Source organism: Mixophyes fleayi, chromosome 5, assembly GCF_038048845.1.
Source record: "Mixophyes fleayi isolate aMixFle1 chromosome 5, aMixFle1.hap1, whole genome shotgun sequence".
NCBI lineage: Eukaryota > Metazoa > Chordata > Amphibia > Anura > Limnodynastidae > Mixophyes > Mixophyes fleayi.
Window position 1 is genome coordinate 69,050,994 of NC_134406.1, and position 24,485 is coordinate 69,075,478.

A 24,485-nucleotide genomic window follows, 5' to 3' on the forward strand; every position below is an offset into this window, starting at 1 on the left:
TTGCCTCAGCCTAGTAGACCAGGAGACGGAATGTGTGTGTGAAACACCATCTCAGCCATTATCTAGAGACCAAGGTTTAACAACTTTTAACTTTCTTTTCATGATTTTAGTAAATCTAGGTCATTGTTTCATGTGTAAGCATCGTATTCCTTTACCCAAGAATGCACAAGACAGCAAATATTTCCCAAGACGTTAGATGATTTGTTTATCCCTGCTACAAATGCATTAATGAAAATGGTTTCTGGCTTTTAAATGCTTTTGTTTTATACACAATGCCATCATTTCTATTCTGAAACTCTGCAGTTATTAAAATGTCTTACTGCAAAGTGAATTTTATTAGATCCCCAATTTCAGTGATTTGTATGTATTTTTATATTTATTATAATTTTTTCTTTTTTAGGGATCCGGGAGAAATGCACATCCACAAAACGACGCGGGAATAAATATATTGGCATCATCACAAAAGGAAGATAAAAAGAAACCCCAACAAGACAGCAGAATTGGAAGCACAATATTAAGCCATTTTTTATCTGCAACAGTTTTGGGCTGGAGACATTGATCAAATTTTCTGTGATTGTTACCGGAATCATTCCTCAACCAAGCTGAAATTCTGTATACATTTTTAATGTATTTCCTCCTAACTATTTATTTGTCAGCTGGAAGGGATGGTGCATTCTATATGCATATGAGTTATCATACACAATGATATTTTAATATGACAACCAGCAGTCGTTCATGTCCTCTACCAGCTGTGAACGGACATATGAATCACTATCCAGCCACCCACTATCCTTTCCTGTTTCCTCCTGTTATTGGTGGGCTCCCTTTGCCAGCGCTTCATGGATTTCAAGGCCATCCTCCCACAAGCAGTTGCAGCACACCATCTCCAGCAAGTAAGTGTAACTTAACCATCGTATACACTGGCTGGTAAATGTAATATTTTCTATAATGTTTCGTTTGCTTGTCTTTAATTGTTTTCTTTAAAAATATCCACAAAGCCTCAGATTCTCAAATAATTTATAATGCATTTCCTTGGATTTGGAATTGCCAAAGCTTACATTTTTTTTTCTATTCAGTTGTCTATTATAAGTATTACATTTAAGGCTCATTGAATTTGTTGTTGTATTTATTTCATTCAAAAAGAATGATCTTTAACAGATATGAGACCGGATTCAACTGTTGTCAGGACATTTTTTCATTTTATACAGTATCTTTGTATCCTATAGGCTGTGTCACTTTAACACTGCTGTGCATAGATAGGTAGCACGGTGGCGAAGTGGTTAGCACTTCTGCCACACAGCGCTGGGGTCATGAGTTCAATTCCCGACCATGGCCTTATCTGTGTGGAGTTTGTATGATCTCCCCGTGTTTGCGTGGGTTTCCTCCGGGTGCTCCGGTTTCCTCCCACACTCCAAAAAACATACTAGTAGATTAATTGGCTGTTATCAAAAAATTGACCCTAGTCTCTCTCTCTCTATATGTCTGTGTGTGTGTGTATGTTAGGGAATTTAGACTGTAAGCTCCAATGGAGCAGGGACTGATGTGAATGAGTTCTCTGTACAGCGCTGCGGAATCAGTGGCGCTATATAAATAAATGGTGATGATGATGATGATAGGTATAGCCTTTGGCTAAAATATTTCTATAAAAACTCTGTAGGCTAAAACTAAGTATGGCACCCCGTTATTTTTTGCACTTGTAATAATAAGGCACATAACAATACATACTGGTGTGATTTATGAAAGTGGAGGAAAGAAAAACTGGAGTAAGTCTGTGGAGCTATTGGAGAATCCTATATCATTATGAAATTCTCGAATAACTGTACATCTGACACAAGAGGATTGTGCTCTCCTTATAACATTAAGAGTAAATGGATGTGCAGGAGGGAGGAGGTCATATGTAAGACAAACATGATCCTCACACTAGAGCCGGCTTGTGCTTCAACTCTCAGTGTTGGCGAACTATGTCTGTCCTTAGCACACAATAAGACTGTATGGAAACACTTGTATAGAGGTCTCTTGTTCAGCTATGGAGGGTAATACACTTGTTTTCCTCTGCAGGTAGGATGACGATATTATGTAAAATCCGTAACCAAGTCCTTTAAGAACTTTTAGACTGTTTCTTAAAATGCTACTTCTGTGTTTTGTAATGTGCGTATTGTCGCTAACCAATAACGATTGTCGAACCTCGATTTGTGTTTCCAACGCACAAATATTTATTCGCAATAAGTTGAAAAAATATGCTCAAGCGATGTAATAGTAAATACAGCCGTTACTTAACGCAGGCGCTCTGGATCCAGTGCAGTCATTCAATCCTGAAGTCTGGGGACAAGAAGTCTGCACTCTGGATCACAAGCTGCTGCTTATATACACAATCAAGTACAGTAATACAATGAAGATGGTATGGCTTGCATCTATTGGTCCGGGTCTCAGGAATGTCCAAGGGGTCGTCAATCATTGGCTGGTTCATCCTAAGGAATCCAAAGGAGGGGGTCATCTCTGCAGGGGGTATGCTCTGCTCTTCCCGCCAGAATTCCTTCCTCTTAAGTAGTTCATAATTCCCTATCATTCATAACTTGCGTATGCACTCTGCGATTCCCTCGCAGAGCGCACCAAACAGTAGGATATGTAACAAGGTTCATTATGATACCACTCATGATGTTATTCCTTTAACCCGTTCTGTGTATTTCACTAATATGCATGTAACTCTGATATAACATATAAATACTACTATATTTCGACATAACTGACTATGTGTTGCAACTACCAATAATGTGTACTATTTTATAAGTATGCGTGTTTGTGCAAATGTATGGTAAAAGACCAATTACTGTTGCTGCCACGTGTAGTGGATGCGTACGCCCTTTCACGCCGTAGCGTGCCCTTGTACGACATAGCGTACCGTACGCATCTTTTCAGACAAAGACAACCAAGTTTGCTAGACTTTAATTGAAATGACTTTATCCAATTTGCTGACTTCGACAGTTTATACAGCGATTGCTTACAAGCTGGCTAGTCCCTACAAAATGTCATCAAAAGTTCAATCACTGCACATACTGATTCATTAAGAAGCGTAACTGACGTATACTGCACACAATTACTGTGTGCATGCCCAGAACCGGACCATAAGTCACAGAACTCAGCAGCGGAGCGCGGTGGGAAATGTACAATTAAGGCAATTCCCTGCATATATGTTTGATTCAAACTCTGGCGTATGCAGAAGTGCGCTGTTTTTCAGAGGTTAGGATTGCGCCTGCTCGGGGTCATGTCTGAACTCAGATTATAGTAATCTTAAAACACAACATTCACAAACTCGTCATCTAATGGGAGAATTGACTATTCATCTGCACACCTGCACACACTCCTCTTGTTATACAACATTGTATAAGACCCACAGAGGGAGATTACTATGGTGCCATTTTGTTAAACAGATATTGTTTTATACCAAAGAGGTAGGTGCACTATTTTATATTTTCCAAGCAGTGCATACTTGTGCGAATGTTTGAAATAGTTCTGCTTTTCAAATAATTTGCAGACTTTTTAACATAGTAATCTTAGATCTACCTCTGACCTGCGCCATGTCTCATCTCTGGTATCCTCCTCTCACTCCCATCTACAAGACTTCTCCCGTGCTGCTCCACACTTATGGAATTCCCTACCATGATCAATCAGATTTTCCCACAGCCAACAAATCTTTAGATGCTCTTTGAAAACCCATCTCTTTTTTATAGGTGACCTTATCCCCGATAACACTATTCACAGCTATTTTCATCTGTGCCCTCTTCCACTTAGAATGTAAGCTCTCTAATGAGCTGGATCCTTTTGTTTTCATATGTGCGTTTATTTTGTCTACCTTATATGTCCGTTTTGTGTATGTTATGTTTTCCTATACTGTGTGGTGCTCCGCAGCACTTTGACACCTTACAACAAATCTACGATAATAATAATAGGACATTTTTGGTAATGTGTGTCATTGTTTTAAAATGTTATGTGATTGTTGTTTACTTCCTACATGTTTGCAAACATTTGCATTACACATATGTGCTTTAAAAGTGTTTTAAAGTTTTGCCTAGGTCATCTTCTATGTATGCTATGTAGATTTACATTTGTAATATTTTCATTCATTCATTAATTTAGTTCGTTTTTTTTTTTTTAACAATTCAATGAAATTGTGGTGTTTCCTAAATTTCATGTAATTTCTTTTCCTGACTTTTATATATTTTTGGACTATTTTACAGAAATTTTGGGATAAGCCTTAATAGATCCTTGTTAGTTGTAAGTATGTCTATAATGTTTAATGTACAATGAGACTACAAAATCTGCAAAGCAGTAGAATTTTTTTTTTTCCATCCATCTTTCTCTCATATAGCCAGGCTAAACTATGGTGGAGGACCAGTTTGATACAGCAACCGGTACTCCCACGCCGGCCCTGGGACCGTGTCTTCAGGCCATGTGTCAGCCTCTTTGGGATGACTAATGCTGAGCTGGTCCATCGCTATCAGCTACCACTTCATGTCATCATAGACACCCTGCTCATTGTGCAAATTGACCTAGAGTTTTTGCGCAACATCCAGATTGAAATACTGACACTTACCAAGCTCTTAGCGGTATTGCACTTCTGTGCGGCTGAATCTTTCTAGACCACAGTGGGTGTCGCGGCAGGAATGTACCAAGCCACCTTCAGTTGTGTGCTATGGGCTTTCCTTTTGTGTATACTGCACTTTATCCATCTGCCAGTCGATGAGGAGTCCCTTGTGCCCATGAAGCAGCATTTTGCAGCCATAGCCGGCTTTCTACACATTATAGGGCCAGTAGATTGTACACATGTAGCCCTGGTCCCGTCAGATCTATTTATTTGAATAGAAAAAAATTTCACTCGATCAATGTCCATGCTACATATGATGCGTCTTTCCAGATAGGATCCCTGGTTGCTAGTTGGCAGGGAGCGCCCATGATTCCTTTGCCTTCAGTCAATCAGTCATGTGGGGCGCATATTGCAACAGAGGCAAGGAGGTGCAAGACCACATGGTAACACATGGCTATTAGGTACTATAATATTCAAGACTGCTGGCCAGGAGGTGAATGATGTTGATCCTAGTCCTCCAGATTGCCAAGACTCTACTGTCTATAAAGAATATGTGATTTCATCATACTTTACATTTAAGTACACTTTATGCTTTGCTTCAAATATAATCTTCAAATTAAATTGACTAAAAAACAAGGAAACCGTTTTTTTAAAAAAAATCACATTTTGTGTTATTACAAACAAACAACGAAAAGTGAAAAACAAAACCATAAGTGCAAATCTAAGTAGCAAATTAGTCTATTTTATTTCTATTATGGGCACTCCTGGACACTGGTCCAACTTTAGGAGCGTTGTTTCATTTGCATTAAGTTCTGGTTACCCGGAATGTGGATTGCAGCAGTAGTTTAGAAGCAGAGGACAGTATGGGGAGCATATGGAGGGTAAATTTGGGGAGGATAAAGAGGGTATAGTTGTGGACGATTCCGATGGAAAACTAGGCACATAAGAGCTTGGGGAGAGAAATTTGGCAGAGGGGTAGGAATGAGGAAATGTGGCATAGGTGAAGGAGAGGATACACGTGTCATAGGGGAAGGAGTGATAGCATGTGGCAGAGAGACAGAGGGGAACATGTGGAATTGGGGCAGGAGGGTTAGTGATGACATATAGTGCAATAAGGTCGGTGAGATTGGTCAGAGTTGTGTCAATATGTAGGAAAGTGTGAAGGAGATGGGTTAGGGTTGTCGTGATGTCATGAGTGGAGTTTTCTAGGAGGTGATTTGACCAGAACAGGAAGAAATCATGAATGTTGGAAGGCTGCCCCCTACCCCCTGCTCCCGCATCCATGTCTATCTCCTCCACATCAAGGGTCTCCTCCACCAGGTCATCCTCCACCAGGTCATCCTCTTGTTCCACTGTTTCTGCATCTTCAGGTAACATAGTGGTTGAAAAAAAAAAAAAAAAAAATAAGAAACATAAACATCTATTTCTGTCTCAATAACATCCACATTTTTGCATCATATTAGTAGATGTCATAACATTTATTATTATTTTTTTTACATTAAATTTTACCTGGGCATCGTTTTGAAATCTTTAAGTGATATTCACTGAAAATACTCCATAATCGTGCAGACTATGGCCAGATTCTACAATAGGCTGGCTAGGTTGCTGTATAAGTGGCAAGGATTTAGGAGTTTTCGTTGCATTCAAAGTGCTAAAATTGGAATTGAATATGTTTTGTGTGAAAAACAGCTACTGTTGATTGGTGCGTTATTTAGAATATTTATGTAAACAAATCTTTAGTCCTTGGTATTTTATATGCATGTATTGTGATTTGAAACTTACCCCTGCGGAGTAGTGGTGTGGTTAGGGAGGAGCTATCTCCGGTTTCAATCCTCCTCACCCACTGCACCAACTGATTGTCTATACATGCCAATGCCGTGATCTCCAGGAGGTTGAGGTCCAACACAGCTGGGGGACCACGTCCTGTCCCCTAGCATGCCTGCGGTGGACACAAATTTTGTCTTTAAATCGATGCTTAAAGTCTTGCTAATTATGTTGAAATGTTCAAATGTAAGAGTATAACAATGTATGCTCTCCAAAATATTTTAAAAAGACTTGTGCAAACATACATATAGATAGAAATATAATGGGCATAAAGGTCACATACTAATAACAGAAACTACCCAATGCTAATACTTATTTTGAAGACTTAAAAAAAAAGGGGACATAGTATGAATGATAATGCACAAGTTTTTAAAGTTATTAAAGATGTTGGTCTGTACCTTAGCCTATGATTTTAAGGTTTGTCAAATTTACAAAGGACTGTACTAGGCATTCAGAGCACAATGTAATATTTTTGAAGTAAAAAAATAAATGCTTACCGTTTTTTCATCTCGGTCACCTTTTTTTTAATTGGATCCACAATATGACCTGCACAGTGATATCTTCCCAGATCCTTAATTTTGCTGGGGTGAAGAGCTGCCGGTTGGTAGTGTGCAGCCTCTCTGCCACCAACTGTACCAGAACTTCCACCTCTCTTATAGTGAAATGTGTCTGCCTCTGCATCAAGCCTGAAACAGTCAGATCCTTGGCTTGGTCCTTGTTGTTGTGACTCCTTTATTAATCTAAACAGGGGGAAAGGCAGTCATTAGTAAAAAGCATTTAAGGGCTATACACTGTCTCACATAATGTCCTTGTATTTACTAATGGAACAGAATGAAAGGCAGACTGAAGACCCAGAGATGTATCACAAATCATGGAAATATACTCTGCTGGCTCATTAGGTGCTTGTTTTTCTCCATCCTATTGAGTTGATGGAAATAATATGAAAACGGTCAGAAATATTATTATATATAAGTGTGAGAAACAGGAATGTAAACATAAAAAGTGGGGCTCAGATGTTATGGGTTGCCTTGCTGGCAATGTCCTCTTAAGTCCAGATGGGGAATGAATTGTGCTCCTGTTTCCAGTCCAGTACTCCTTGGCCTTGAAAAAGTAGTTGAAGAATCGTTAAGCTTGCAGTGCATTTGACATACATATCTTCAACTTTTTCAAAAATGAAAAGTGAACCATTGCCTGCAAATATCAAAATCTGAAAAAAAATTTACACCAAGTACACTGGATCTGAGAAACATCTTTGAACACAGGCCAATACTTATTATATGTTTATTGTTTTGTTTTTTTCCATTTTTATCTGACTTTTTTATTTCCACCAAAGTACAAAGAAGCCAACATTTTTTATGTAAAGGTCACATCAATGTCTGACTTTAATATCAGTGGTTTTGACTTCTTTATAGCAAGCAGTAAAGGTCACTGCCTTGGTATTCGCATTTCCTACCTTTGCGCTTTCTCCAGCTATACGAACTCTCCCTTTCAGCTCTCTGACTGTCGTCTCATCTCATTTAGCCTCTCCCCACCTCGTCACCTCCCACTCTCCCAAGGCTCCCCTTACCTTTCTGTCAAAATCCCTAGACTTCTTTCCCCAGTCACTAGCCTCTCCTGTCCTGTCCAGGCTGTCTTCATATACAACTTCTCCCTTCTATACCAGAATCCACCTGTGTCACTCTTGGCCTTCGACAGTCCAATCCTGGCATTCCAAATTGAGAGGCTACCTAAATGTTTTTGCATCATTTAGCATCACTTGAGGAAATCACACTCTCACGATGACTTCCCCCACTTCAGGTTCATTCTGTCCTCCTAAAATTTTTCCCTTTCTCTCTCTAAACATCCTATTTCACATCTCTGATTTTCTCCCAGTCCTTCAAACCTGTCGCCTCTTTTCCACCTTCAGCTCCCTCCTCTGCCCTCCTCCTCCAACCCTCCCTCTCTACCTTTGACTTCACCACCCACTTCACCTCCAAAATTGAGTATTTCCGTTATGACATTCTCTCCCTTCAGACTCCTCTCCCCCCATCCTGGCTGTCATCCCTGACTCCTCCCTCTTCTTCACTCCTCACATTAAGTCCCTCTCCCATTCATGCAACTTTCATCTTTGCAACATATAAAGGATCAGATCCTTTCTCACCCAGGATGCTACCAAAACTCTCATCCACTCTCTTGTCATGTCTTGACTCAACTATTTCAACCTTCTCTCTCCCGCCTCTCCCCTCTTCAATTCATCCTAAATGCCTCTTATTTTCCTCTCTTATTGCTCTGCATTGAGCACCCCTCTCTGCCAGTAGCTACATTGGCTCCCCTACAAAATTCAGTTCTAACTTCTCACCCTCACCTTTAAAGCCTTCATCCACCCCTCTCCACAATACATCTCTAATCTCATTTGCCTCCACACACCCTCCCACCCACTCCGCTCTGGCCTCGACCACTTGCTCACCTCCCATCTGATTACCTCTTCTCACTCCCGCGTTCCCGACTTCTCCCATGCTGCTTCTCACTTTTGGAACTCGCTCCCACACCCAATCAGACTATTAGACCACTAGTCTCTAGGGCTTCAATTGCACCATAAAAACATTTTTTCCATAAAAGCTTACCAGCCCTCCTCCTAACCTTACTTGCTCACCCCTTCTGTGTCACGCTCTTATGTTTGCCCCTCTTGTCTAAGCTGTAACCTCTCACAAGCAGTGCACTCTTGCCTCATGTCTTCCTGCCTTTAGTAATCATTCTGTCTTGTTCAATGTGTATTTAGTTGTTTGCTCTATCCTATTACGTAACTGTTCATATGCCTTGCTCTATGTATGTACTACGCATGCTGCTTGTTCATTCATGATGTTATTTTTGGGCACCTTATAAATAACGGATAAGAAGAAGAAGGATAAAAATAATAAAGCATGGAGTATATGATAACACAAGTTAACCCGTGCATGATACTCATGCATTCTAGTCAAATCAAGCTACTTAAGGTGTTAAAAAGGTTCTTGTCATGCATTTGGGCCTAGCCCAGGCCTCCTCAGGGGAAGAGCGTTACTTCCCGACGCAAGCGCCCTTTTTTAACGTGGTTTTGTCCACATGTCACCACCTCATCATTTTTCTCCATCATCTCATCCTTCATCTTCATCGCCACATCCTTCATCAAGCTACTTAAGGTGTTAAAAACTCCCCACTGTCACCCCCGGCAACCACCAACCACTCCCAACTGTCACTTCTCCTTCAAGAAATATATAGGTCAGTGTAAAACTCTGCCCAGCAGGTGGCGCTGCAGCTTGGTTTTTTTTTTCCCCCACACACGCCACTAGGCATTTATATAGTAGATAATAGGTTACATAACAATGTGCACATGCTCCTGTTTTAGCAGCACTTTCATTGAAAACATGAGAAACTTCAGCAATGCTTGTTGTAAGAATCCATTTTGAAGCAGTTGGCAGCCAGAAGCTTTGGGGGCAGCCAGCAGAGCTCACTGTAAGTAAACATGTTCTTACTGGGAGATGTGTTTCTTGATCTGTTGATAACATAGTGTAAACCACAGAAATGTCAGGAATGCCATGCACTCTCCTAAATCAAACTATGTTTAACATTCATATTTCCAGTGACATATAACCACCCTTCTAAAAGTAATTGTCTCTCAAACATATGTAATCAGCAAATGAATTACTCCAAGAAGGCGATTAATCAGATTTCCACCTGTCCTGTGTTGACACAACACCATATAAATGTAACATAAGCAGCAAATTAATAGAGTTGCTTGGATATAAATCTTTGTTACTATTGCATCATTTTTTGTAATTTGAGTAAGAAATTTACTATGTTCTTCCAGTATAAAAATCTTATTTTACCTATATGCTTTGGATATTTAAAGTGTTTTTCTCTTGATAGTCTAGTAGCTACCTTGAAAGGAAAGTGGTTAAAAATTGAGCCAATCATCTTTTTTAGGGCAATATATTCAATTTTATTTCTTAATCATTTCATACCTAAAAGCCTAAGAGCAAAATTGTGTCTGCAATGGAAAGAGATATCCCAGGACTACTCTATGGTAAAAATGCACTTATTACTATTTATTAATTAAATGTAGCTTTACTGAATAATGAATAAAAACAATTAAATAAAAGAAGTATAATAGTACACTAAGGTCATCTAAAGCTATATGTACTGTTCGACAAGTATATATCAAAAGCCAAAGATGTACAATACAAAAAGTTGTATAACATTTATGCTAATATATATATATATATATACATTTTTTATATGCCAATCTCTTTATAATGTCACAAGTGTTTTAATGTCAGCTTCAACCTATGTTCTCAGATGTCATACAAAGTAAGTACTATAATATATCTAATACACTAATAAACTGCAATTTTCATTTTATTTTTTTAATCAAAAGGAAGTATTTATTTGTTATTACAGTGTTTGTTAATTATTTTTAGAAAGTTTCCCTTTTCTCAGGATACTACTGGTTAATTTTATCTCTTTCCATTTCAGATGAATTTCAAATAGTAGAAAATGGTACTTTGCACTATTGTGTCTGACCTTTTGGTCTTTTCTCTTTCTGATCCACTTACATGAAGTTTAGCCTAAATATGATAAATATCTCATACAAGCTTGTTAATGTCAATACAAGGCTATATGGATTCTCAGTTGTTAAAATCAATATGGAACTATGTATTGTAACATGACCTTTTCTGACATCATATTGACTGCTGTTTAAACAAAGACAAATGTGTATATCAGGTGTTACCTTTCTGGTGTCTCACTATCATGGATATTTGTCTTATAAAGTCAGTTTGTACCATGTAAGATACATTCAATGCTATTAAAAGACAGTGTCTCATTTAACTCTTTAATGTCTTAAATATTACATGTGACTTGTAAGGGCTTGTAAGATAACGTTCCATTATCTCTATTCCCTTCTACCTTTTATATTTCATGTAGTAATACTCTTTAATATTAAATGTCAACAGTCATTCCACTCACCATGTAGATATACTTAAATTTGCAGTAGACACAATTGTAACTTGACTGTAGTTATTTACCACAAAGGGGCATATTCAATTGTTGTCGTTTCCAGCAGCGTTAAAAGTATTACCGTTATTACGGTAATACTAAGCCGAATTTAAGCCCGCAGCTCCCTGAGCTGCGAGCTGAAATCCAGCGTGAAAGGTACCATAATAATGGTATATATGTGCACTATTACCGTAATGACGGTAATAGTGCGCACACCGCATTACTTTTACATGTAATGCCAACAATTGAATATCCCCAAAGTGTTATATTTATAATATGTTCTCTATGGGCACTCCATGTGCCTGCCTTTGCATTTATTTCCCAGGTTTTTTGAACTTTAAAAGAGATGCAAAGGATTGCTCACATTTGAGAGTCAGGGCTGGTACACAGCTTTTGAACATCCCAAATATTTTATTACACCAGCTCAAAGGTGGTACTAACACTGTGCTTTTAAATGGTTTTTCTGCACATGGATCACTGATTCATTAAGGCGTGTAAATGCCGATAAGTGCTGTATTGTCGTAAAATCGAATCGTTCTGTGCATGCCCAGAAATGAACCATACGCCAGGCATCGTAGTAACGTCCCAATTAATCTTCGAGTGCAAAGGAGCGTTATTACAGCTTACAATTTCATGGGTGAAACGGTGAGGGTATGCACGTAGTCAATGTATAGTTAGGACGTGCCATGCTCGAGTGCACCCTGCAGCCCCCGAATCAAGCTTTGGGCATCTTAATGATTTTCAGCTCTATCACTAGCACCAGCTACAGGTCTGGTGTAAGTGCCAATTACTAGTGATGACGGCTGAACATGCTAGAACATGTGTTAGCAATCAGGAGCAACTGTAAAAATGTATTGTGTACAGTAGTGTTAAAGGACCTGTGGTTACGCTTATGTTGCATACGCTATCCTCTTATTCTGTTCTCAGAAACTCACACTTTCATGCACTTTTCCTTAAATAATGTTGCCTTATTCAGTCTTTTAACCACACTAAATAACAATTAAGCTTTACAGAATTATTTATCCAATAACCACTGTATCTTAGCAGTACTTCACAATATTATTCGTTATAAATATCCAACACTCACAACATATGTATGTATTACAACCAAAGTATTTTACTGTTAACACAGAAAGCCCTGCATTCACAGTTCACTCATATACCATAACATTGTTTAACATAACGTAGTATATCAATATAAAATGAACCCTAGGTTCACCACCTTTATTACTTACACTATCCTTGCACTATTTTCTTTACCTGTGCATCTTTAATAATAATTAGTATTTATAATATTGATTTAACCATCACAGGTATTAAACAATAACTACACAGTTATATGCATATAAATAGTTTAATCAACGTTACAAACACATTTAGCTTTATATATATATATATATATATATATATATATATATATATATATATATACACCAAGTAGTCCCCCACTTTGCTTACCACTGGTCCTGACCAAAGCACCCCTGTGACATCGCTGAGGCATCCCAGGGAGCCTAGGCGCACAGTTTAGGAACCACTGGTATAGTGTATCCCTATCCTTTTTTGTAGTGTATCTTTACTGTAGTCTAGTGTATTCCTATCCTTTTCTGTGGTGTAGTGTAGTGTATGCTTGTTGTCCAGCGGCAGGCAAGCAGTAGAGAGCGAGGGGAGTCCTGAGTCTGGCTTTTATAGTCCAGACCCACAAACTCCCAGCCTCCCCAGCGGCCACGTTTGTGTGGTGATTCACCGCACACACACACGTAGACGCTGTTTGTGGGCCAGCGGTGATGATGTCATCATCCCTTGCGTCTTTCCCCACTGTGTGCGTGCCGACTTCTTACACAGTGGGGTTCCTTCATAGGACAGTTACAGTGTGTCGATGCACACGCGCGATCACGGTGCGTGCACTGTATGTACTGCGCATGCGCGTCTCATGCATGCACAATCAGTCCATGTACGCGTGTGCATGCACACGCTCGTCACGCACACTGCACCCCCATTCATAAGTAGACATTAGTAATATCCTGATAAATTTATTTTGTGTAAAAGAAAAAAACAGAAATGAACACACTTATTTTATTTTTTACTGTTTTGTCATTAATTACTATATTATTAACAGGTGACATTCATTGAATATTTTTTTCTTTTGTGCGTTCTGTTGGGACTTTATATTCCACATATGTATTGGACATATCCTGCAGGGTATTGTCTATTAGAGCAGAGCAGACCTAGACCTGTATTCATCATCAGACACATCTCCTTGTTGAATACAGGTATAGTGTATATGTTTTGCGTCTCTTGATGTATCAGGCTCTGTGTGTCTTCAGTTATGCATCAGATGCACCTGGAGCACTGCATGATCTATTGCTAGTGCGTGAAGATTGTGAATGTGTACAGAGAATGTGTTCACCATAAAAGTTAATATCCCTATAATATATTATATAGTTTACTGTAATAGCTAATTTGTACTAGCAGGTATAAAAGATCCCCAATAATGTGCTAGTGTCATAAATGGTCCTCAGTATTTAACAGAAATTAATTTCGTTTATTTCAATAATCGAAATGTCAATAGTTTTTTTTTTTTTTTTTTTAAAGCAGTGAGGGGAAACATGAAAGAGATTGAGGGCAGCATGTGGGAGTAGGGAGAGCACTGTGCACTCCCCCCTCCTCCAGGTATGTCCCGTGATCTCCCTGGACTCTCTGTGCCTGATTAATCAAGGATTGTATCTGATTTTGTGTGTATCATCTGCAAAATTACTCTGCGCATGGCCAGAACTAGCTCATACTCCACAGAACGCAGCCACGTTCAAATCATTTTTGAGTGCAAAGGATGCTTACTGCAGCCTATGATTTAAGGGAGGAAACCAGGCAGGGATTGGGGTGTTTTGCTGTAGCCAGTGTACAGTAAGGGAGTGCCAATAGCGAACGCACGCAGCAGCGTCCGATCCAAGCTCTGGTCATTTCAAAAATACTTGTTTTTCTGCAGTATCTCTTGCTCCAGCTACAGGGCTAGTCTAAGTGCCTCTTACTAATTATGATGGCTGTTTATGCATGCTAGAGCAGCTGTTTACAGTCAGTAGCAATTGCAATAATGTATTTTTTTTTGGGACAATAGACATTCATAAGATCCTAATAAATGTATTTCATGGGGGGGATTAAAATAACAAACTTTTATTTTTTAATGTTTCTTTTAATATTTTGTCATTAATATATTATTACCAGGTGACATTAATTCAATATTTATTGTTTCTGCGCGTTCTTTTGATATTATATTTAATTATATATTTCATTTATATTCCACAAAGCCATGCTGAGAAAATAATGTTTCTCACTGCTTACAAGTGGTCATGTGCTAGGACAATCTGTGAAACCTCGCTGGAGTGACACTGCATGCCCTTACTTTCAGTGCAGGCATCAGCAGCTGGTCATTTGTGGGAGCAAGGAGTGGCGGATGGGTAGTTGGAGGTTTGGATATTTTTATACAAGGTGTTTTAATAAAAATCGTTTGCTTAGTGGTTCTCTAAAAAAAAATATATTTGCGGTGGACTATGTTTGGAATTTAGCTTCATAGGGATAAATAAGGTGATACACTATTTGCTAAGCTTGCTTGCTTATATCACCTGACAGAGGATAAAGTTCTGTTGTTTGGAGCCTTCAAATACATACTGGTAGGTTTATTGGCTGTGGACAAAACGGACCTGTGTGTGTGACTGGAGGAGCATTTAGACTGTATGCTCCAATGGGGCAGGAACGATGATCAGGCATTATCTGTACAGTGCTGCATAATATTGTATCATTATTTGATTACAGGGTAGTAAATAAACTTATAAACCTCAGTATAGAATAGTACATACCAAGTTGCACTCCATGAGCAAATATTCAATTGACTGTCACACAATCAAAAAAAAAAAACAGAAAAACCCATAGATCTAGCCCAGGCAGAGTTGCTAGTAAGTGGCTGTCAAGTCTGGCTCCTGAACCGATTTAGGAACAAACACCCAAGACCCAACCATACCTACCCACTCTAACAGAATGTCCAAGAGACTCCCGAATTGAGAGCATGCACCTTCCCAGGGAGGTAAGGCTTAATGACGTGAATCGTGTCATAAACTCAGCGGGCTCACCAGTTGTTTTCCCCCCCATTTAACGCAAAGCTCAAGGCCAGTAATGGGAAATGGTGTTATACTAGGCTGGATTTCTGCTCCCTAAAAGGTGCCTCAATTGGCACAGTGGTGTACATGTTACACCATTGTAGAGCATGAGGTGTAGAGATGTTTATCCATTAGACTAATTTATACGTCCAATGGATAGCATTGAAATGGAGATTATTTTTATACAACACTGCACATACATAAATGAGGGAAATTATCCTGCATACAAAAAATAAAGTGTTTTTATTTGTATTATTCACACACACTTTAGAATGTATTATCGTAAAGCTCTGTTGTCATGGGAACACCAATAGAAACTTTGCTTTTGTACATTAAAAAAATAAGTTATGTGTAAATGTCCATTCAAACTTTACACACTGACCACTTCTACCACTTGTAGAGCTATGCTAAATGTGTCCATAACATATGTCATAATGTTGTAGTTTGTCATATTAAATACATTGATATTTTAGTATCGTTTTTCTGACTTGTTGCAGTAATAGTGTCTCTATCCTCTCCAATCCACTTTGATTCCTCAGCTGCTCCAATACATGATGCTGCAAACCTGTGATAATCATCAGAACTGCACAGTTCAGCATAGAAGCTGAACGTCGATTCACAAGTTTTTGTTAAGATTGCAAAATTACTCATTTACAGGGAAATTGCTGCTAAAGTTTGGAACATTTACAATAACTGATTTACTAGTTTAAAAGAATATGTAATATATGTCCGGTTTCATAGATTGTTTTTTTTATTTTGCTTTTCGTGCTGATTCATGCTGGGAATGTGGTCAGAAGAATAGCACAAAGTAAAATTGCATTTCCAAGTGTTCTGGTAGCAGCGAACTCGAATTGAAATAGCTTCGGCAATGGTATCATATCATTTACATATATATTAGTGGATGCTGCAAACTGTTATTTTATTAAGAACAATCTGTGTTTTATACATATTGTATTAAACTTAAGGCACCAATTGCTGTAATTTCAAAACATGTAAAATCATTTTCATGATAAAGATGAGACTAGCTATTGCAAAGCACTTACTGTTGAAAATGCTGGGAAACTCTTCACTTGCAGTGGAGGAAAAGGGAGCCTTCAGTAACAAAATTGCACATTTAAAAACTTGAGTCCATCATGCCATTTTGGCAATCTAACATTAATAGTATCACTACTACTGGTACAGTAAAAGCCTATTGTAGTATACAGTTAATATATACCATTCTTAAGAAAAGCAAATCCAAATTGGGCCCTTCCCTCTCTGTCTAGTACCTCCTTCCAAAATACCTCAATCATTATTTAAATTATCCATTTTTTAGGTTGAAGGTTATGTCACACTGATGTAATTGTGTACAGTTCTCCCAATACACCCAAATTATACTCCTATCTGCCCAAACCATTGTGGTTTCAGTTGAGACCACACCTATGTTTGATTCCAACGTTTGAAACTGTCCCACAGAAATCTGGATTCTCGGCAAGTTTGCTCCTTTCATTATTAGGAGCTGAATGATTGCAAGCTTTCTGCAGTTTGTTAATTCATCATCATCATTTATTTATATAGCGCCACTAATTCCGCAGCGCTGTACAGAAAACAGACAGTGGCCCATACAGGGTAAAACAGTAAACAAAAATACTAGTACGTCATTGGCTCGAAACATAGCTTACACGGTGGACTTTTGAGGAGAAGAATAGATAGAGAGATCGAAGGGAAGAGGGCCTTGCTCGTAAGAGCTTACATCCTAAAGGGAGGGCAAAGAGACAGGAGGCACAATGGGGAATCACAGAGGATCAATCGCAAGAGGAGCAAGTAGCGGGTCAGGGGTAGAGAGGGAAGGAGATCAAGTATGGAAAGAAGGTTAGGTGGTAGGGTGGTATGCTTTGAGGAACAGATCAGTTTTAAGTGCCCGTTTGAAGATGCACAGATTAAGGGACAGTCGGATGGAGCGTGGGAAGTCGTGCAAGTGGAGAGGGGCAGCTCGGGAAAAGTCTTGGATTCTGAAGTAGGATGAGGTGATCAGTGTGGAGGAGAGGCAACGGTCATTGGCCGAATGCAGGGAACCGGGTGGAGTGTGAATGGAGAGGAGGTTGAAGATGTATGGGGCAGTGGAGTGGGAGAAGGCCTTGTAGGTGAGGGTGAACAGTTTGAAAAGGATTATGTAGGTGAAGGGGAGCCAGTGTAAGGCACAGAAGAGAGAGGAGTTAGAAGTGGAGTGGTGGGAGAGGAAGATGAGTCTCGCAGCCACTTTAAGTATAAACCGGAAGAGGGAGTCCAGTAATACCACTTTCATACTGCCGCCCCGGCAATATCCCGGGTTGTTAACCCGGGATATTGCCGGGGCACAGGGCAGTATAGATAAGAAGAATCCCGGGTCGGGCGGGTTCATACTGCACCTGCCCGACCCGGGTTTTAGAAAAAAAAAAGTGAAAAAAAAGATTTTAATTAATAAAAAATACATAACAAATGTTTACTTAACTTATTTTCAGCCAGCGGTGTCTCCGGTGCGTTGCCGGCTGTCAGGGGGACTTCTGGGTACTAAAATGACGTCATTTCTAGTCCATTAGAAATTACGTCATTTTAGTACCCAGAGGTCCCCCTGACAGCCGGCAACGCACCGGAGACACCGCTGGCTGAAAATAAGTTAAGTAAACATTTGTTATGTATTTTTTATTAATTAAAATCTTTTTTTTTACTTTTTTTTTTTACTTCCCAATTTTTTTTTTTTTTTACAGTATGAATGGTGAGACCCGGGAATTACACGGGTTGCACCATTCATACTGCAGGCGAGCGGGGTCCAACACGGGAATTACCCCTTGCAAAATCCCGGGTCTAAGTCCCGGGATTTTAGACCCGGGATTTTGTGGTTGGACTATTCATACTGCACCAAGACCCGGGTTTTTCAGCGTGCCTCTGCAAAAACCCTGGTTTTTGGTGCAGTATGAATGGGGTATTATTAGGAGAAGGTTACAGTAGTCATGACGTAAAATGATGAGTGCATGGATAATGGTTTTTGTGGCACTCAGAGATATTAAAGGCTGGATGCGGGGATGTTGCGGAGTTGAAGAAACAGGATTGAGCGAGAGATTGAATGTGTGGGGCAAAGAAAAGGTAAGAGTCAAGGGTGACGCCCAGGCAGCGGAGTTGGGAAACAGTGGTTTTGTTAACAGTGATAGAGATATCAAGATGGGATGAAGATATAGAGGGAGGGAAGACAATGAGTTAGGTTTTGGCAATGTTAATTATTGGTTATTGCAGGTGCTCCCCCACCAATGCAGGTACAAGTCTTGTGTTGACTAGCTTGGTATTGGTTTTCACTCCCTGATTTACTGTAACCTATCCCAGACTGTCTAGCACTAGATGAGGATATGAGAAATGAGTCATGCTGCCCTTTTTTCTTATTATTTACCTATTTTATACAGTGCACTGTGCATAGGAATTGTCTTTTCGCATTAGAAGTATACGATTAAACTCGATTTCTGCCAACTCTTTGCTTTTGTGGAGTCAGAATGTCCGGACACAGCATGGAACACCCCTGAAAACGTTGCTGTCTCTGTTCTGTACAAGTCGTTAATTCCCAAAATCAGCAAACCTGAAAGGCATAATTTCTAAAGCTGCCATTTATGTCACTAAATGGCTAACATAGTACAATGTAAATGTACCAGGTGTACACTGAACAGAAGCAAAGATGAAGACTACAATAGGCATAGGCTGGGTCACAGCTCACGTCACAATCATATAATGTAGCATTGGCAAATACATCCTCTAGAACAGGGGTAGGCAACCTGCGGCTCTCCAGGTGTTGTGAAACTACAAGTCCCAGCATGCTTTGCCAGTAGATAACCAGCAGATAGGTGGCAAGGCATGCTGGGATTTGTAGTTTCACAACACCTGGAGAGCCACAGGTTCCCTACCCCTGCTCTAGAACAAACTAGAATGAATGAGTGTCAGAAAGGCTGTGATGTCTTTTGTAGGTAGTAGGAAACATTTGTTAATCCTTACTGACTACCTTTTGTACGTTTCATGCACAGTGATTGGCCTGATTCTCCAGGTGGTCTACAGATTTTTGAATTTTAGAAACAGACAAAGCAAATCGACCATCACTATTGATAATGTTGAAGAATGTTTCTCCGTGTGCATGATCCTACTAGTTCAATGGATGTTCACACTCATTATACTTATAACAGCCCAAAAGATGACTAACTACGGACATGTAAATAAGGATTGTAATAAAAAAAACTATACTGCTGTAATACACAGTACATGTAACATATGTTATGTTGGTTGTTCAGGATTCTCAGATATCTGTTTTAGAGGCAGCTGCATGCCAGTGACACGTATGCTTTAAGCAGCAAGAATAGTTGTACAAAAACATTGTTTTCAAAATAAGTAATTGTTGAGCTTGTAAATTCTGCAGATCAGGGATTTTGAAAGTAGTCTATAGAAAATAAACCCAATATGTAGCGAGACTCAGTCCATTTTATAGTAACTAATGAGTGCATATGTATGCTTTTTGTCTAGGAAGTTGCACTTTGTGTGTTTATCTTATGCTCTGGTAATGTGTTAGATTTTAATCACATTTTAACACTCTAGCTATCCTGGTAGAAAAGCTTCTCCTGTGCTGTTTTGCTTATACAAATGCAATGATTTATTGCTTCTCCACAAGTACTATATTTCTAGTTTAAGTAGTACTTTTCTCAAAATTGATGGGACTTGGAATCCTTACAAATCTTCTTTTATCTGACTGCTGTGAATTTTCTTAACGGATGGGAGTGATCTGTTCAATATCTGTTAAGTCTCTGTGTATTTGAGATAAATTCTACAGTTTTGTTTCCTCTTCGACAAGACATGTTAAACCTGTTGTTTTGTAAGTCTTCCATCCCTGGAATTACATGACTGAAAGTAACTTTTTTATTATTCATTCTGCTCCATATGTTTTTATACAAGGAACGAAGAAGTGGCCTATTTAGTGTTGGATGTACATCAGTTTTTTGTTTTTTTGCGTAAGATAAGCATAAAAAAAACATAAAAAATGTGAACACATACATCCATATATAATTATTTGCGTATCGTCGACTTGCGTCTCCTTAAGTCCTCCAGGGAGCAGTATAATATATTTTGTTTTAATGTTGCTTAAAGATAAACAAGAATATTTTTTTTTATTAATTTATCAGCAACATAATTTAATTTAATATGATTGCTACCAGCACTAGGATCTTCCCGAGGGCACATGTGAACCCTCAGAAAACATTCACAGTGCTGAGTATCTGCTGTTGGTGCTCTGCTATAGAAACTGTCAGATGTGATATCATAGCACCTGTACACACCGTCTGACAGCTCCCACATCCATGGTGTGCTAAGGGTGCAGATCCACCCTCAAATTTTAATACCAGCAGTAGCTGTAGTAGTAATATCCAGCAAAATGCCTTTATGTAGTAAAACTCGATAATATGTAAGCTGGAACTGTAACGCCTATTAATAGTCTGCCAGCTGTAGTCATAGCCAGTCTAAAGCATCTGCAAATCCAGTGTCCAGTAATATGGCTGCGATAACAGTAATATCCATTAAAAAGCTACTTGCTATTAGCTATCAATTGTAATGGAAAGCAGTAACAGTAGCGCCTATAATATGCCCATACATACCTGTAATGCCCACTATTTTGTCAGTAGTAACAGAATGGCCATTAATAAATCACCTATAGTAGTAATGTCCAATAAAGCATCATATAATAAGCCACCAGCAATAGCAATGCCCTATAAAAATGTAAACAGTTATTTAGTGCACAGTAATACACCAGCAGTAACAGTGATAGTAGCCAGTAACTACCATCCTTCCCAATTAAGCCTCCAACCCATTTTGTGTCTGTGGATCTTATAAAAATAAAGTAACCTTCATTAGTAATGGCCATGGTCATAGCGTATGAAACATTTAGTTACAGCAATGTGCGCTTAACACCTATTATATAAAATGAAAAGTGTAAATATCGCCTAGAGAAGCAGTCATTTTGTGAGAATCAATATTTCTGAGTATGCAATCTATCAATTCACCATGCACTAAGATATTGTGTAAATTTACTAGTAATATTACTAGTAAATGTATAAAAAATGAAATCAGTATTTAGACAGGGCTGATTCTAAATTCCAAACCTTGTATAAAAATTATTTATATATGCATATGTGTGTGTGTGTATATATGTATATATCAGTGGCGGATCCCCCTAGCAGACACTTGCTGCCGACGGCTGCACAGTATGTGCAGGTCCGTCCAGCCGTGACAGGCAGGGACAGTGTGCTGCCCGGCTGCTCTGACTGTGTTTAAAACACAATCAGAGCAGCCGGGCAGCACACTGTCCCTGCCTGTCACGGCTGGACGGACCTGCACATAGTGTGCAGCCGTTGGCAGCCTAAGATGTTAGAAAGAGGGCGGGGCCTAAATCGCCCCGGGTACAGTAGTTTTCTAGATCCGCCCCTGGTGTGTGTGTATATATATATATATATCTATCTCTGAAGGAGGTGGCAAATCACAATGTCCTGAATAAAAAAAGATACTGTAAGTGCAGTTTATTACTCTGAAGGCAACTTAATCATTAAAACTTAATATAAATAATCTATAATCAGGCAGTAATGATGGAAAATACTATTTTAGTGCAATATTAATAATTATAACCAATGAGGTAAATATAATGGTTCATTATGACAGAACCACATAGCAAAATTGTAAACATATAATAAGTGCTGCTAATAAACTGATTGGAATCCAGACCAAACTGAGAATATCTGACTTGCACTAGTACTCCAATAGGGAGAAATGTCCAATGTAAAATAAGGTACCATAGAAGTCACAACAGATAAATTTGTAATATCAACGGACAGATCTCCAGATTTGATGGCCGCTAAGTATTCCGGCTATGGTGGATATAAAGAGTAAATGTAGAGAAAAAATAAATAAAAATGATCATATACAGCGCTTCATGAATTGCAGCAAGAAAGTAACCTCCAGAAAACCGTACAGAGGTTTTAAATAGATATAACAAAAATAGGGAGAAGGACACTTTCTGCGCTATCCATTCTCACTCTAACATACAATACGATGGAATAATAAACCAATTTCTCCTTTGAGTAATGTTAATTGCCATATAGAACCCGTAGCAGGTACTTGTAACGAGGAAACCTGATCTTGTCCGCCCGTTTTTCACATATGGTAACAATCAGAGTGCTCCAGAAGTCTCCCACATATCTCGGATACCACATTAAAATAAAAATAAAAACATCTAGTGTAGTATGTTTAAACATTTAATACAAGAACATCCAAATACAACAGGGGATGCGGTTTGCCCGTATCGGATAATTGAGAGAAAATCGCATAGAAAGTTAATGATGTTCCGGAGCTCCTAACCATAACGTTTTCTGTCAATGATGTAAAATCACGAGAGAGGGTTCCCGATCCGTCTGCTGTCCACTTCACCAACGCGTTTCAACTGTAACTTTCTTAATATGGCAATTAACATTACTCAGAAAGGAGAAACTGGTTTTATTCCATCGTATTGTATGTTAGAGTGAGAACGGATAGCGCAGAAAGTGTCCTTCTCCCTATTTTTGTTATAAAGAGTAAATGCACAACAATTTCCACTTGTAGTCGCCGAACGCGGCTCTCCGGCTTGGAATGATCCTAGCAAACCCGTTGATTGAGGTGCTCACCAGAAAAGCTGTCCAGACAGAAACTAAGTCACCAATTAAAAGTTCCTCATGAAAATGGTTCCTTCCCCAGTACTCAATAATAACAGCGGTCTCTCGGATCCACACATGAAGCAGACAACAGATTACCAGTTGACGCGTTTCGTCCGCTTATAGCGAACTTTTCCAAAGCAATATGTTTTGTTATGTGATTCTGTTATATTGAACCATTATATTTACCTTATTGGTTATAATTATTATTATTGTATTGCTGTAACGCCCCCCTGCGGGGAAAAGACAGGGACAGACGCACACAAAAGAATTTACCTTGTAAACGATGGTCACCTCCAGTCCGCTTCCACTTTCCCAGCTGCGATCCTATCCCAGCAGATCCGCAGCCGCAGTCACCTCCAATCACGTCCCTCTGAGATAGAGACAGAGATTACGGCCGTGCCTACCAGGTAAGGGCTGTCCGAGACTACGGCAAAGCACAAGGACACGGTCAGTCCAAACTCCTTGCCGCCTCCTCAGTTTATTCTTGCCAAGACGCGGGGGACTACAGGCACTGAAGGCCAAGACTAATCCGAGGACTAATCCCGCCTCAAGTGCCTCACACACCTGCCGGTGAGGGCCTAACCGAAAGGGGGAATCGAGCGTGATACTCACCGGGACACTCCCACTTCCGATCCGGTTCTCCTGCACCTTCCCGACTCCTGCGGATGACAAGACACACAGCCTCCCTCTACGCTCTCCGTGAACTAAGATGGCACCCACAAACTGGACTAACTACAAACGGCGACCCGACCCTAACAACGTTCTAATGGTCGGCAACGCAACTACGTCAAACACTAGGACTAACTAAATGTGGTGCACTAACGGAACTACTAGTTACACGCTACGGGGAACACCAGCCGGTGTTCACAGCCTAAACCGGAGGGCGGTTCCTAACCCCCTCACCCAGGTCTTACCAAGAAGCTGCCTTCTTGCTATGGAGTCACACACAGGCCCCAAGTACGGGTTCTTTAAGCCCGGCTGAGGCTCAGTAAAACAGCACACTAACCCGCGGGCCGACTGCCGCACGGAACAGCCGATCGAACTGAACCGCCCGACTGCCTGTACTCGGGTATCTCACACGTGTCCCTTCGTCCGGAACCACAGGTCCACCTGCACGGAACCGGCCTTGAGGACCCTTGATCAGAACCACGGCCGCCCCTGGAACTGCCTCAAGGTGTGCTGCACTGCCACCAACTCACTCAG

General features: G+C 39.7%; 1 protein-coding gene across 6 annotated transcripts in view; it reads left to right on the top strand.

Annotated features, from left to right (window-relative positions):
* Positions 1–24,485, top strand: part of RARB (retinoic acid receptor beta) — a 546,477-nt gene that overhangs the window by 188,935 nt on the left and 333,057 nt on the right. For 5 of the 6 annotated variants that reach the window (XM_075212344.1, XM_075212345.1, XM_075212348.1 and 2 more), the window contains exon 3: positions 401–893. In XM_075212344.1, coding sequence (XP_075068445.1) covers positions 716–893 — 178 coding nt within the window. In that variant the 5' untranslated portion in view covers positions 401–715. Of the gene's footprint in view, positions 1–400; positions 894–24,485 lie in introns of those variants that run through there. The other variant, XM_075212350.1, reaches the window with a different exon arrangement.